At 33.6% G+C, this 13,607-nt stretch overlaps 1 protein-coding gene across 15 annotated transcripts in view; it reads right to left on the bottom strand.

Annotated features, from left to right (window-relative positions):
• KANSL1L (KAT8 regulatory NSL complex subunit 1 like) overlaps window positions 1-13,607 on the bottom strand; it is a 146,129-nt gene that overhangs the window by 12,576 nt on the left and 119,946 nt on the right. For all 15 annotated transcript variants that reach the window (XM_057746054.1, XM_057746061.1, XM_057746059.1 and 12 more), the window contains 2 exons: window positions 8,887-9,052; window positions 5,723-5,830 (listed from right to left, as the gene is read on the bottom strand). In XM_057746054.1, coding sequence (XP_057602037.1) covers window positions 5,723-5,830; window positions 8,887-9,052 — 274 coding nt within the window. The remainder of the gene's footprint in view (window positions 1-5,722; window positions 5,831-8,886; window positions 9,053-13,607) is intronic.

Below are 13,607 nucleotides of genomic sequence, written 5' to 3'. Positions count from 1 at the left end.
TTATACATCCAATTAACTTTATAGAGAGCCAGATACATACCAGGCACTGTGTTATACCCTGGGGACACAATGGTGAGCAAGAATAGGCATGGACCCTGCCCCTGATGTAGTTTATAGGCATTGTCAAAACTGCAAGTAATGTGTGATAGAAAAGAGAAGTACTATTGATAGGAGATAATGAGGATACATAACTAGCAAGACAGCTCTAGGAAAGGCTTCCCAGATAGTGTTAGATTACAAATATGAACAGGAACAGCTGATGGATAGTAAGGGCAAGGAAGAGAATGGTAGAAAGGCCCAAGGAACCAGAGAACAGGAAAAATCTGGCAACTGAACAGCAGCTGGGTAGTGTAGAGTAAGGAAGCATGGTGAAAACCACAAACAGGAAACAGCCTGTGTAGGCAGGGCTTTAGGAGGCTATTAAAGAATATTCCCTCTGTCAAATATTTTAAAGGATGGGGTGGGGAGCAGGTGTGATGTAATTAGATTTACTTTTTGACAATATAACTTGCTATAGGGATTGGAGGGAAATAAAAATTGATTAGGCTATTTCAGCAGTATAGATAAGGGATCATTAGGTTGGACTGTGAAATTGGTAGAAATACAGAGGAGCAGATTTGAAACATCAGATCACACTGATAACGGGATTTAGATATGAGGACGCATGGGTGAAGAAGGCTGAGTCAGGGTTCTGACTTGTATGGGCTGCGGTGCTACTGTTCCTCTGTGCACTCTAAAAAATAAAACTGACAATTTCAGACTTACAGAAAACTTGGAATAATACAAACAAGTCCCATATACTTTTTACTCAGATTCCCCAAATGTTAACATTTTACCACAATGGTTTCATCTTTCTGAACTCCAGTGAAACTAAATTGCTGACATGATGCTTCTCTAAATATGTTAATACATATTTTTCAAAAACAGGGCATTCTCTTACATAGCCATACAACTATCAAAGCCAAGAAGCTAACACTATTAGCTAACTGTAGACTTGATTCAAATTTCATCAGTTAGTCCTATACTGTTCTTTATAGAAAATCCTGATCATTCTGCATTCCGTTGACAGGTCTTTTCAAAGATTTCTCATATCTGAAATAATTCCATTATCTTGTCTTTCATGACTTTTGAATATTTTGATGACCAAAGGCCCTTATGTTGGCTTTGGTATTTCCTCACAATTGGCAACTAAATCAAATTTTCAATTTGTCTTTTCCCTACTTTCTTGTTACCTGAAGTCAGCAGTTCTGTCATTACTAACTCTAATAGACAGTATAAGATAAATCCAAGCTCTGAGACAAAGCACAAAAACATCTATTTACCTTCACACAATTTACCCTATAGGAATATCAGGGTATTTGTATATACTTGAATGCATCACATTGTTTCATGGCTACATGACAAGGTATGTGATTGTTGCCATTTTAAAAGCTTGTTACTTAATATGGGCCAACAGCATCTGAACCACCTGGGACTTTGTTAGAAATGTAGAATCTCAGACCCCGTTCCAAACTTACTGAATCAGAATCTGCATTCTAACTATCGCCAAAGTAATTTGCCCATTAACACTTGAGAAACAATGATTTGGAACACTTGACTCTTTCTCTAAATTCCAGTTAAGTATTTAAAGTTACACTTGGTATCACCATCTTTCTTAAGTTTCTCTTTTTGCCCTTTTCCCATCACCCATACATCTCTCTTCCTCTGCCTTCTGCCAGGCAGAGTTATACACTACCCTCCCTCCTTTTAAGAATATTTTTATCATGTCTGTACCCATAACATCATTTAATAGTCATTTACGTGTCTGCCTCCCCCATCACATTATAATTTATTTAATTTCCTGTGATTCACCTTTGGTTTTCCATCACTTAATAGTCTACCTGGAACAGAGCAGGTGCTCAATAAATGTTGGACTCTAGTCTTACTTAATTCTGTAGAAAAGAAAAATTAATGACCAGCTATTTAAGACAGATACTTACATATGAAGCCTAATTAATGCTTAATTATTTGGGTTGGGAATGAGGAAAATAGGGGAGTAGAGATTGGTATACAAAAAAACACTTCATTGATTTGCCTAATGTTACTGTAGCATTCAAGTGTCTTCCATTCCTAGCTTTTAATTTCCCATTACTAACATGTCATTACATTACTGATACATCACTAATAATTCTGTGCCTAACATTTACACTGCCTCCCCGCCTCTTCTTCTTCTTTTTTTTTTTGGGTACACGATTTGTGGGACCTCAGTTCCCTGACCAGGATTGAACCCAAGCCATGGCAGTGAAAGCCTGGAATCATAACCACTAGGCCACCAGGGAAATCCCATACACTGCCCCATTTTTTAAAGCCAGATAAATAACAGAGCAACATCAGAAGAAAAATATCACCTAACTTCATTTTTGCATATTCCCTTTCGGCCATATACACATATTTCATATCCATATTTCAAATGTAATATTTTTATTTGGATATATGTTTAACTGTATTTTTTAATCTGATAACTCACTCATCATTGTTATTTTTTCTGATGGTCACCAAACATTCCTCTGATTAGAGAGAGTATCATTTAACTGTTCCCCAGCTGTTGGAGCTACTTGTTATCATCATGACATTATTTGTATTACGGACATTCTTAAATTTTTTAATTAAAAAAATTTTAGTCTCAGGATAAATTTCAAGAAGTAGAATTATATCATGAAAAGTACCTAAACAAAGCCTGTATTTTCCCGTATTTCTTTAGTCTTTTTTTTCCTAAGCATAGGCAATTATTCCTTGTTCTTAGTGTTTCTTTTATTTCTCTTTTTACTGTGGAAAAATTTCAAGAAATACAAATGGAAAATGGAATAACGAACTCCCCTGTACCTATCATTCAGCATCAAGAATGCTGGTGACCAACAACAGAAAACAAAAAAGAAAAAAACAAACAAACAAAAAAAGAAGACAAGAATGCTGGTGACCAATCTTGTTTTATCTCTGTCCCACAAGCTTTTTTTGCTGGAGTATTTTAAAGCACATCCCAGACATCATATCTTATCTACGTTATGTGTCAGCTTTAATCTCTAATAAACAGATAAAATGTGTATTTATGTAATCACATGCATTATTACATCTAACACAATTAATAATTCATTAATATGCAACAGCCAGTCCACATTCAAATATCTCTGTCTCAAAAATTGTGTGTGTTTGTGTATACAGGTGAGTTGTTCAAATCAGGATCCCCAAGAAGCCCTCACACTGCATTTGGTTGATACAAGTATAAATATTTTTACCTGGCTATAATTATACCATAAATAGAAGTAAAACTTTTATCCTTTAATATCACTTAACATTCTTTGATTAATGTTTCCATCCTTAAATGAACTTTTACGATATTTTAAAAAGCTGTATATTCCATTGTGTTAGACAGTTAACCATATTCCTGTTTTCTTCAAGTTTTTAATTTTTCATTACCACAAATAATGTTAAGATAAATATGTTCGTGAATAAAGGTGGTTTCATATTTAGGATTAGACTAGGTTCTTGGGAATGAATTTATCAGAATATAGAGTTAACAGTTTAGCAAACATTTATTGTGAACAAGTACACAGGATTTTTTTTTTTTCTCAGTGATCTTATAAAAGAATATGTAGTTTAAAGGCCTTGTGATGCATTTTACAGTACTTCCCAAAAGGCTTGTATCAAATTAATTGTACCTGAAATATTTGAGGGTCCTGTTTTTACAATACCATCTTGCCAGAACTGATGATTATAATGTCTAATATTACTAATGTAATTGGAAAAGAGAAAACATTTAGCACAGTGTCTGGCACATAAGTGCTCAGTACATGTTAGCTATTATTAGCATTTTCATTATTACCATTGAATACACTTAGTTTTTTTTCTAATTCTTTTCAGATACCATTTTTAACATTTATCTCTTTAATCTGTCTGGAATGTATTTTAATGTTCATCCATCTTAAATTTGTTTTAATGTGCTATATGAGGTAGGGATCTCATTTTATTTTATTTTTCCAAAAAGTCATTACTTAATGCCACTGATTACAGAAAAAACTTGGTTGTTTAAAGCATGGACTCTGAGTGAGAATGCTTGGATTTGAATCCTGCCTCTACTACTATTCAACTGTGATTTGAGAAAAGTTAGTCAAGGAGAAAATAATCATAATACCTACCTTACAGGGTTGTACAGATTAAAACAATTTACAGATATAACGCCCTTCAACCAGTACTGTACTGGCATATAAAGAATGCTTAATAAGAATTGTTTAATGTTGTTATTTATTGGCTAGGCTATCCTTTCCACACTGATAGGAAATATCACTCTTATCATGTAGTGAATCCTTGGGTTTGTCTCTAGGCTTTTTATTTAGTTCCCTTGGCTTCCATCACCATCACAATGTTTTAATGATTATACCTTTATATTTCAATATCTGACACCTCCTTATTGATCTTTCAAAAATTTTGTTGGCTAGTCAACATTTTCTTTCTGAGATAAACCTCAGAATAACTTTGTTCCAAAAGACATATGCCTCTGGGATTCTGATTAGAATTACATTATAAGTTAATTTCAGGAAAAATGACATGTTAAGTTACAACATTCTGACAGGAACTGGGTATTTCTCTCCATATAAGTACATACTCTTATATCCTCAGTAAACTTTTGAAGTTTTCTTCATGTAATTCCTTGTTAATTCTAGGTAGTTTATATTTTCATTGTCAATATGTCTAGGTTAATTTATTCTTTACAAATTCTAATAGGTTATTACTGATATTATAAAGGCTATTTTTATAAGTTTATTTAAAAATCACAACTAACTTTCAGAACTCTAATTATAATAGGTATTCAGCTGAGTTTTTGAGGTAGATGATGTTGAGATTTTAGCTCTGTAGATAGTGAAAATATGCTGATGTGTTTTCTTTCTTTTTCTGATTGCTTCTAAGCATAGACAATGTCCCCACCCCCCATTCAGAGTTTCATTATAATTTTTCAAGTTTTATTTTGTAATTATATGTTTTACTTAAAATTCTTGGAACCAAATAGAATTTATTCTGATACATGATATGAAATGAGTATATAAACAAATTTTCCCCCCAAAAGACTAACAATACTGTTTATTGAACAGTTCTCCACTTTCTTATATTTCTTCCTTTATATAATAAAGAATAAGCTATGTAGTCTGTTTTATGGATCTACTTTCCTAAATGTAAGCAAAATAGAATCTATTTCTATTTTAGAATCTATTTCTATTATAGATTTTTGCCATGTTTCCATATGTGGTTGGGCTGAATTCTCTCAATATCTTTACCAGCAATTCCTTTTACATTTTCCCATTAATTCTCCCCTATAGGCTTTATAATTAAGTTAACCAGATTCTTTTAGAACTTCAAGTTACCCTGCACATTGCATTAAACGTAAACCAAAAGGAAGAACTGATATCCTAATTATTCTTACCATCCAGCAGTGCTATTTCCCCATGGTTATTTAAATTTCCTTTTATATTTATCAATAATATTTCATAATTTTCATTCAATAAGCATCACACATTTCCTGTTAGGATTACTCCTATGTATTTTCTATTTGTGTCTGTGTGTGATGTGTGAAAAATGAATATTAAAATTAAGGATTTACATTCATTCCTTTGTTAAATTTTATTTCCTTAGCAAAAGTAGTAACTATATGAAAGATGTAAAAAGTAAAGTACAAGATTTGTAAATGACATACCAGGTGATGGAGATATGATACAGTCTCCTATAAATTTATTTTCAGCAAGATCTCCTTTTATTTCAGTCTTTTTAAACAATGTTTCAAAGTGAAAATGAAGAGGCACATCTAGCAAAATAAAGCAAAAAAAGTATTTTCAGTGAAATCACTCTCTACAGACTCCAATATTAAGACAGAGAAAAATAAGCAAAAGCTTGAAAAGTCACAACCACTAGAAGCGCCAAACTATACTTTCCAAGCGTATTGTTAGCAGAATTTTGGATATTATGTACTAAATAAACAACACTAACAATGAGCAATTTCATAAACTAAAATAGTACATAAAATGAACAAAATTATAAATATTAAATACTATTTGCAGATGAAACAAATGCTCCCAAAAGGCCTTTAATAAAATATACAGTCCATTCCACCCCTCCCCTACAAACTCTGCATTTGAAATAACGAGGTTTCCAAAAGATATAATGACATGATTTTAATTACTTGAGGGAAAACCACTATAATTCGGATGCAATCTTTTATGAAAATGTCAAGTTTCACATTCCCTTAGTTTACTAGTATTATGAATCATGAAATCTACTTTTACAAAGATCAAAACATAATGACAAACTAGTTCTCTTCTTTTAAACAGAGACTTAGGAGAGTCATTCAATTCACTATATTTATATTCCATACTGTCAACAACCAAAAGAGGAGCTAAGTAAATAAAAGAGAGGTGCTTCACATTTATTAACTAAAGGGTATTTTCTTCAATCAAGAATGCCAAAACAATCATTTTAAAAAGCATTTAGTAGAGACACCTAAACTTTTTCCTAAGAAACATAGAGAAATATTTTATAAAGCAGCTGATTTATTCAGTTTTCCTACTGAAAGAAGGTATTTATTTTTAAGAAAACTAATTATGAATGCATAAATCAGGATAGACCCAGGAAGGGTCTCAATTTTAAACAAGTATTTCTCCATCAAAAGGTGTATTTTACTGGCAGATCTATACTCAAGTGTGGAAAAATATGCACACAAAAAAATGAGTTTATAAGTATCATCTTGGAGACTCTCCCAAGGGGCAAAGGTAAGATGGATTTCAATGCTATCACTATACTATGACTATAAGAAGACTATATTACAAAATGAAAATAAGAATACAAATTAAATATGCTGCTTAATAATTTCAGGATTCTGATATTTCCAATTACCAAAACATAAGTTTCTCCAAAGAAATATCACTTAACTTTTATATAGCGTATCACCTATTCTACCACTGTTCTTGAGTTGTGGTAAAATGTGACATAACTAGGGAAGGTGCTTGTGGTACCCATATACCTTCCTTAGAACTCACACTGTGACCTGTGGGCTTTTATTAAAATTTCATAACACTTTATTACACTTATTAATTTATACCTCATTTGTTAAACTAGAATGCAAGTACCTTGAGGAATTTATCTCCATTTATACTCCTACGACCTACTTAGTACCTAGTATACAGCAAGTATTCAGATTTTTATTAAATGAACACAAGAAGAAATGGATAACCCAAACTAGTAGGTAGGGAAGCTAATCTTAACTTATTAGATCTGACATAGTAGGATGAAAGATATTTATGCCAGCTCTCAGATTTTTGTCATCAGAGAAATAAATTTACTAATAAAACAGAAAAGCAGTAAAGAGTATGATTAGGAGTGTGACTCTAGAGAATGACAACCTCAGATACAATCCTGTCTCCATCATTTACTAGCTGTGTACTCTTGGATGAGTAATTTAACAACTCTAAGCCTCAGTGTTCTTGTATGTAAGATAAAGAGGACAACAATATCTATTCTCATGGGGTTGCTGCAAGAATTAAACAAGAGAATGTATGTGCTTATAGGACCCAGTGTATGCTAAGATCAAATGTTAGCTTTGTTATTACTGTTATATATATTATTTTTCTTTCTATTATTAAGGTTTCCTCAAAGATGGAGTAAAATAGTTCCTACCAGGAACTTACTTCAAAGTATAGTGTAGCTAAGAAACCACTGTAATGGTGGTAAAAACCAAACTAAGATTCAGGGAAGGAATAGGTACAAAAAATAGTGCTTTACAAAGAGGAGCAGTCCCTGGATAATTAGAACCAAAAGTTGAAAAGGAAACAAAAGCCCATTGGAGATAACTTCCCATAAAGAGAAGAACCTGAGATAAACAATGTGAAGAATGTTTTTTACCCTAAATATTTACTTCAGTTCCAATGTAGCTAAGACTGGACACATTTGAATAGAAAACAAGAACTGGAAGGAAACAGCCATCTTAGGGATATAGGGATGCAATGCCTCATCTGCTCAGCCGTAGATTATAGGTATTTTTAAAAATAAATTTATTTATTTACTTATTTACTGGTTGCATTGGGTCTCTGTTGTGTGCAGGCTTTCTCTAGTTGCAGTGAGGGGGGCTACTCTTTGTTGCTGTGCGTGGGCTTCTCATTGCGGTGGCTTCACTTGTTGCGGAGCTCGGGCTCTAGGTGCATGGGCTTCAGTAGTTGTAGCACTTGGGCTCAGTAGTTGTAGCACTTGGGCTCAGTAGTTGTGGCTCACGGGCTCTAGAGCACAGGCTCAGTACTTGTGGCACATGGGCTTAGTTGCTTCACGGCATGTGGGATCTTCCCAGACCAGGGATCAAACCTGTGTCCCCTGGATTGGCAAGTGGATTCTTAACCACTGTGTCACCAGGGAAGTCCCGATTATAGGTATTTTTGAGGTTCAGAAGTTGACTATGTCTAAAGATGGACAATTTTCTTCTCTCAGAGAAATTCAGTGCTAATTACAGATGGAGAAATACTATATGGCAGGGAAAACTCCATGCAAAACAACATATTAGAAAAATAACCCTGACTTAGAAACATTTCAACAGCATAGCCATGTGATCAATAAAATGCTAAAAATTCAACACTCAAAGGGAGATCAAAAGCTAAGTATTTCCCAAAGTAAGTCAAAATGGTTTCCAAGGAATTAAAAAATCAACTTAAAGACAGAACATTAACTCAGCATGTGACTAGATTAATTTCTCTATGAAAACTGTTTAGCTCTACTATTCAGTGACAACGGATAAAAGTTTATTAGATTTCTTGTATTTACAGGATTAGATTTCACATAAAAAAATTTACTTACTTAGAAATTTTTTATAAGGAGGCTTACCTGATGGCAATGACAGAACAGAATGGAAAGAAGAATCTAACTCTGATACATGTTCTGTTAGTATCTGAGACTTTGAATTGTGTTCACAGCTACTCCAAATTGAAGCTGATTGCAGGCAAGGCATTTGTGTAGTATTTAAAAACCTTGTTTCTTTTGAAGGCAAAGTCTGCAAGGAAAAAAAAAAATTTAAAGACTTCATTTTTGTTTAATGCTGAATCAGAGAGAATATTAACAGTTATAGTACAGTATCTGAATGACACCAGCAAGAAGTCCTGGATTACTAAATCACCTTGGAGAGAGTGCTTTACAATGACCTAGACTAAGTGATAGAAGTAAAGTTATAGAAGGCTAATGGATGAGATTTGACTAGTCCCTTTTCAGTTTTTCAAAATGAAGAGCAATGTCTATGAAAATGGGTCTTTCTCCCATCTTAAGAAATCACAAAAAAGAGAAATGAGTTTGAACAGCTTTAGGTCACAAGAAAATGCTTACATTCCAAGTTAGTGAGAAATGTGATGGTGAGCAGGTACTATGTTAAGATTAAGAACTGTGCATAGAGTTAACCCTTGAACACAGGTTTGAACTGTGCAGGTCCACTTATATGAAGGTTTTTTTCACTAAGTAGATACTATAGTATTACATGACCTGTGGTTAACTGAATCCTCAGATGCTTAACCACAAATAGCGAGGAAGGCAAACTGACTGTAAAGTTATACATAGACTTTGTTACTGTGTGGGGGTTGATGTCCCTAACCCCCACCTTGTTCCAGGGTCAACTGTACTATTTTCCTCCTTATAATCTGTTATAACCAGTGACTGAAACTAGAGTCTTCCTTAAATTGTAATGCCAGACAATATCTACGCTGGAATAACAGTGAAGTACTATGAAGAAATACGTATCACATATTTACATTAAATAAAACTGAATTTAAAATAAAACATTAGAAAAGATATGTATAAAATATGCAATATATTACATGAGCTTGAGTTTAAGATAAAGTTAAGACTTCAATCCAGAAATCTGATGAAAACCATGTTGCTAAATCAAAAAAGTTATGTTGCTACATTAAAAAAATACATATTGTATTTAAATGTTGGGTTTTTTAATTAGTTTTTTCTGATTACAAGATTAGTATACAACCAGGGGAAAAAAAATTTATAGAGAAAATATTTTAAAAGTTAATAGAGTTCACTTGTGTTCCTTCTGTTACTCTTACCTCCACCTACTACAATAACATAGGAGTCATTTTTTTCAATAGAAATGATATTTAAATGCTTATAATAACTGAGAATTTTGGATGCTATTTTTAAAAATTATTTTATAGAGTTACACTGTCAGCTTTCTTGAGTTTGAGTTTCCTTGCTAACTGGCATTTTCTCTCTGTTTCCACAGCACCTTGGGCATAGCCATGTCTGCCATAGCATTTAACTAGATTTCCTTTGGACTGTGAGCTCCTTGAAGGTTGGGAGTATAATCTGTTCAATCCTGTATTCCTGGAACCTGACACAGTCCCTAACATCTGGTTAAAACTTTAATGCTCACCAAATCAATTTTATCTCATTTGCTTATAAAAAAATTTAAGTGAATAGAACTTTTCAAATACATGTGTGCCTGAGACTATTTCACATTGGTGGAAAAACAGTCCCTGTTAATATATGCTAAAATTTATTATGTAATGACTTCTGTTTATATTCCATTGGCCAAAACTTAGGTCAGCTAGTCATACCCAGCTGCAAGGAAGGCTAGGAAATGCAGTCATTCTGGGTGGTCAAGTAAATTGATGATTTTTATTAGAAGATATAATGTGTGGTACATGATTATAAACATGTGAGTTATTTTCAAGATTTATTCTTATTAGAATAAATTATTATGTTATGTGTATATATCTGTGGGAACCATTGCTGTTTCTTACCTTTACCAAGACACACTGGTACTTTTGACTCACTCTAGAATTATTTGTTCTTTTATGATGCAGTTCAAAAAGATATAAGGAACAATTATTTAGAATTACAAAGAAAAAAAATGTGCTAACCTCTGTTTTTTCATGTATGGCTAGAACATTATGAATAAAAGGTGATAAAATCTGAATATTTACCATATAATTAGTTTTCTCTTGCAATTTTTCCAAATCCAGGAAACCCATTAGCCAATTTGAAACTATCCTAAATAATTATGGAGACAAGTGAGGGGCATCTAGGAAAAGGCCTTTTTTCCCCTGCAGAGAAAGTGAAACCCAGGAGGCTGAAAAGGAACGGATCGAGAAATAAGAGAAAAACCTGGAGATTCTTGCCAATAAAAATTCAAATGTCTAGTGGGTATGATCAGTAATACCATAAGCTGCATAAGATTCAAACAAAGTAAAGCCTGAAAAGTATCCACATGTTTTAACTTTAATAATGAAACATTTCATATATACAAAAGAGTATATAATTTATAAGAAAGGTATAAAATAATGTTTAAAAAGCATCTATACTCACCATCCTACTTTAAGAAACATAACAATATCAATACCTTTGATGACTCCTCTTGCTGTCCCGCCCCCATGAGCCTGTGGTAGAGACTGCTACTTTCCTCCCAATATCTGTGCTCTTCTCCTCCCTGTCCTAAAACTCCTGATTTGCAGTGGAGCACAGTTCTCAAGCTTTCTTGCATCTAAAAATTACTAAATTCTAGCCAGAACACCATGAAGAGAAGTCATATAGGCAACCTTTAGAAACTGACCTTAAGAAGGTCACTTAGCCCTCCATTCTTCCATCCGTGATGGTAAGCCACCATAATCTTGTGCGTGAGGGTAACATTCAAAAGATCAATCAAAAAGGCAGGAGGAGCCTGGTTCCTAGATAACCATGTAAAGCATGGCTGTCATGTCTAGAATATTTTCAATCTGTTACAAAAGAAATAAACTTACATCTTGCTTACGTCACTATTTGGGATTTCTGTCAAATGCAGCTAAACCTTAACTAATACAAATGTGCCTCCTCAATCATATTTTTCTCTCACATTTCTAAGAGTAACTGCTATCCTGAATTTTATCATTTCCTTGTTTTCCCTTTACTAAAGTATATGTAATCCTATATAATTTACTATTTAAATCTGTATGCTTTAAAAATGTAAATACACAGGATAATGCTAGATGTGTTCTCCTGATTTATTACTCAACATTATGTGCATGCGATTAATCATTTTACTGTATATAAATATCTAGATTGTTTCTAGTGTTTTACAATTATGAACCATGATAGTATGGATATCATTATATTTGTCTCCTGACACATGGGTGTATGATATTCTCTAGCGTACACTGCTAGAAATGGAATTGCTAGGTTATACAAATGCATGAACAGACATATTCAACTTCACTAGATAACATATTGCATTACCAAGTTAGTTACAACTAATTTACACTCCAACAGAGTACACTTGTTAGTTCTCACTGCTTCAGAATACATGCCAACGAGGGTATGGTTGGAATTCTTATTTTTGCCAATTTTAGAGCATACAAATATCTCATGGTTGAAATTTGTATTTGCTCTGTTTACTGTTCAAGTTGACCACATTTTCAAACCTATAATTGGCCAGTCAGTTCTCCTTCTTTTGGGGAATACATATTTTGATGATTTTTCTATTGGGATGTCTTTTTCTTATTGATCTTTAAAGCTCTCTTTATACACTCTTGAAAGTTACAAATCCTTTGTGGGTTCTATATATTGCTCCGTCTGAGCTTTTCATTTTTGTGTGTGTCTTTTGATGAACAGACATTCTTAAATGTTTCCTTTATAGATAGTCTGTACTTCTTTGTATCTTGATGAGGAAATCTTTTGTATCCTGATGAGGAAACCCTACCCTTAAGTCATAAAAATATTCTGCCACTTTTTTTTTTTTCTAAGAGTTTACTGTTTTTCCTTTTGCATTTAGGTCTTTATTTAAAATAGATTTCTTTGTGCAAGATGTGAAACAGGGATCCAAACTCATTTTTTTTTCTCTATATGGATCACCAATTGACATAATACCTTTTACTGAACGGTTAGTTCATCCTCTCCCAACCAATCTACAATGCTGTCAATTATATACCACATTCCATATATGTTTGGTACTGTTTCAGGGATCTCTAACGCTGTACCACTTGTGTCTCTGCTAGTAACCAATGCCTTAATTACTACATCTTTTATTTTTTTTATTTTTTATAAATTTATTTATTTATTTATTGGCTGCATTGGGTGTTCGTTGCTGCACACAGGCTTTCTCTAGTTGCGGTGAATGGGGGCTACTCTTCTTTGTGGTGCGCAGGCTTCTCATTGTGGAGGCTTTTTTTGTTGTGGAGCACAGGCTCTAGGTGCACAGGCTTCAGTAGTTGTGGCACATGGGCTCAACAGTTGTGGCTCACAGGTAGAGGGCAGGCTCAATAGTTGTGGCACATGGGCTTAGCTGCTCCATAGCATGTGATATCTTTCTGGGGCAGGGATCAAATCCATGTACCCTGCATTGGCAGGCAGATTCTTAACCACTGTGCAACCTAGGAAGTCCCTACTACATCTTCTAAATAAATCTTGACATTTGATAGTGCAAGTTTCTCCACCTTGTTCCTCAGGAGTGTTTTGGCTGTTATTCTTGACTTTCACTCCTCTGTATATTCTTTCTATTGAGGTATAGTTGATTTATAACACCATATAAGTTTCAGGTGTACAACCTAGTGATTCACAATTTTTAAAGGTTGTACTCC

Source organism: Hippopotamus amphibius, chromosome 8, assembly GCF_030028045.1.
Source record: "Hippopotamus amphibius kiboko isolate mHipAmp2 chromosome 8, mHipAmp2.hap2, whole genome shotgun sequence".
Lineage (NCBI taxonomy): Eukaryota > Metazoa > Chordata > Mammalia > Artiodactyla > Hippopotamidae > Hippopotamus > Hippopotamus amphibius.
The sequence above is the reverse complement of the archived record's forward strand: the minus strand, read 5'-3'. Positions and strand labels throughout refer to the sequence as shown.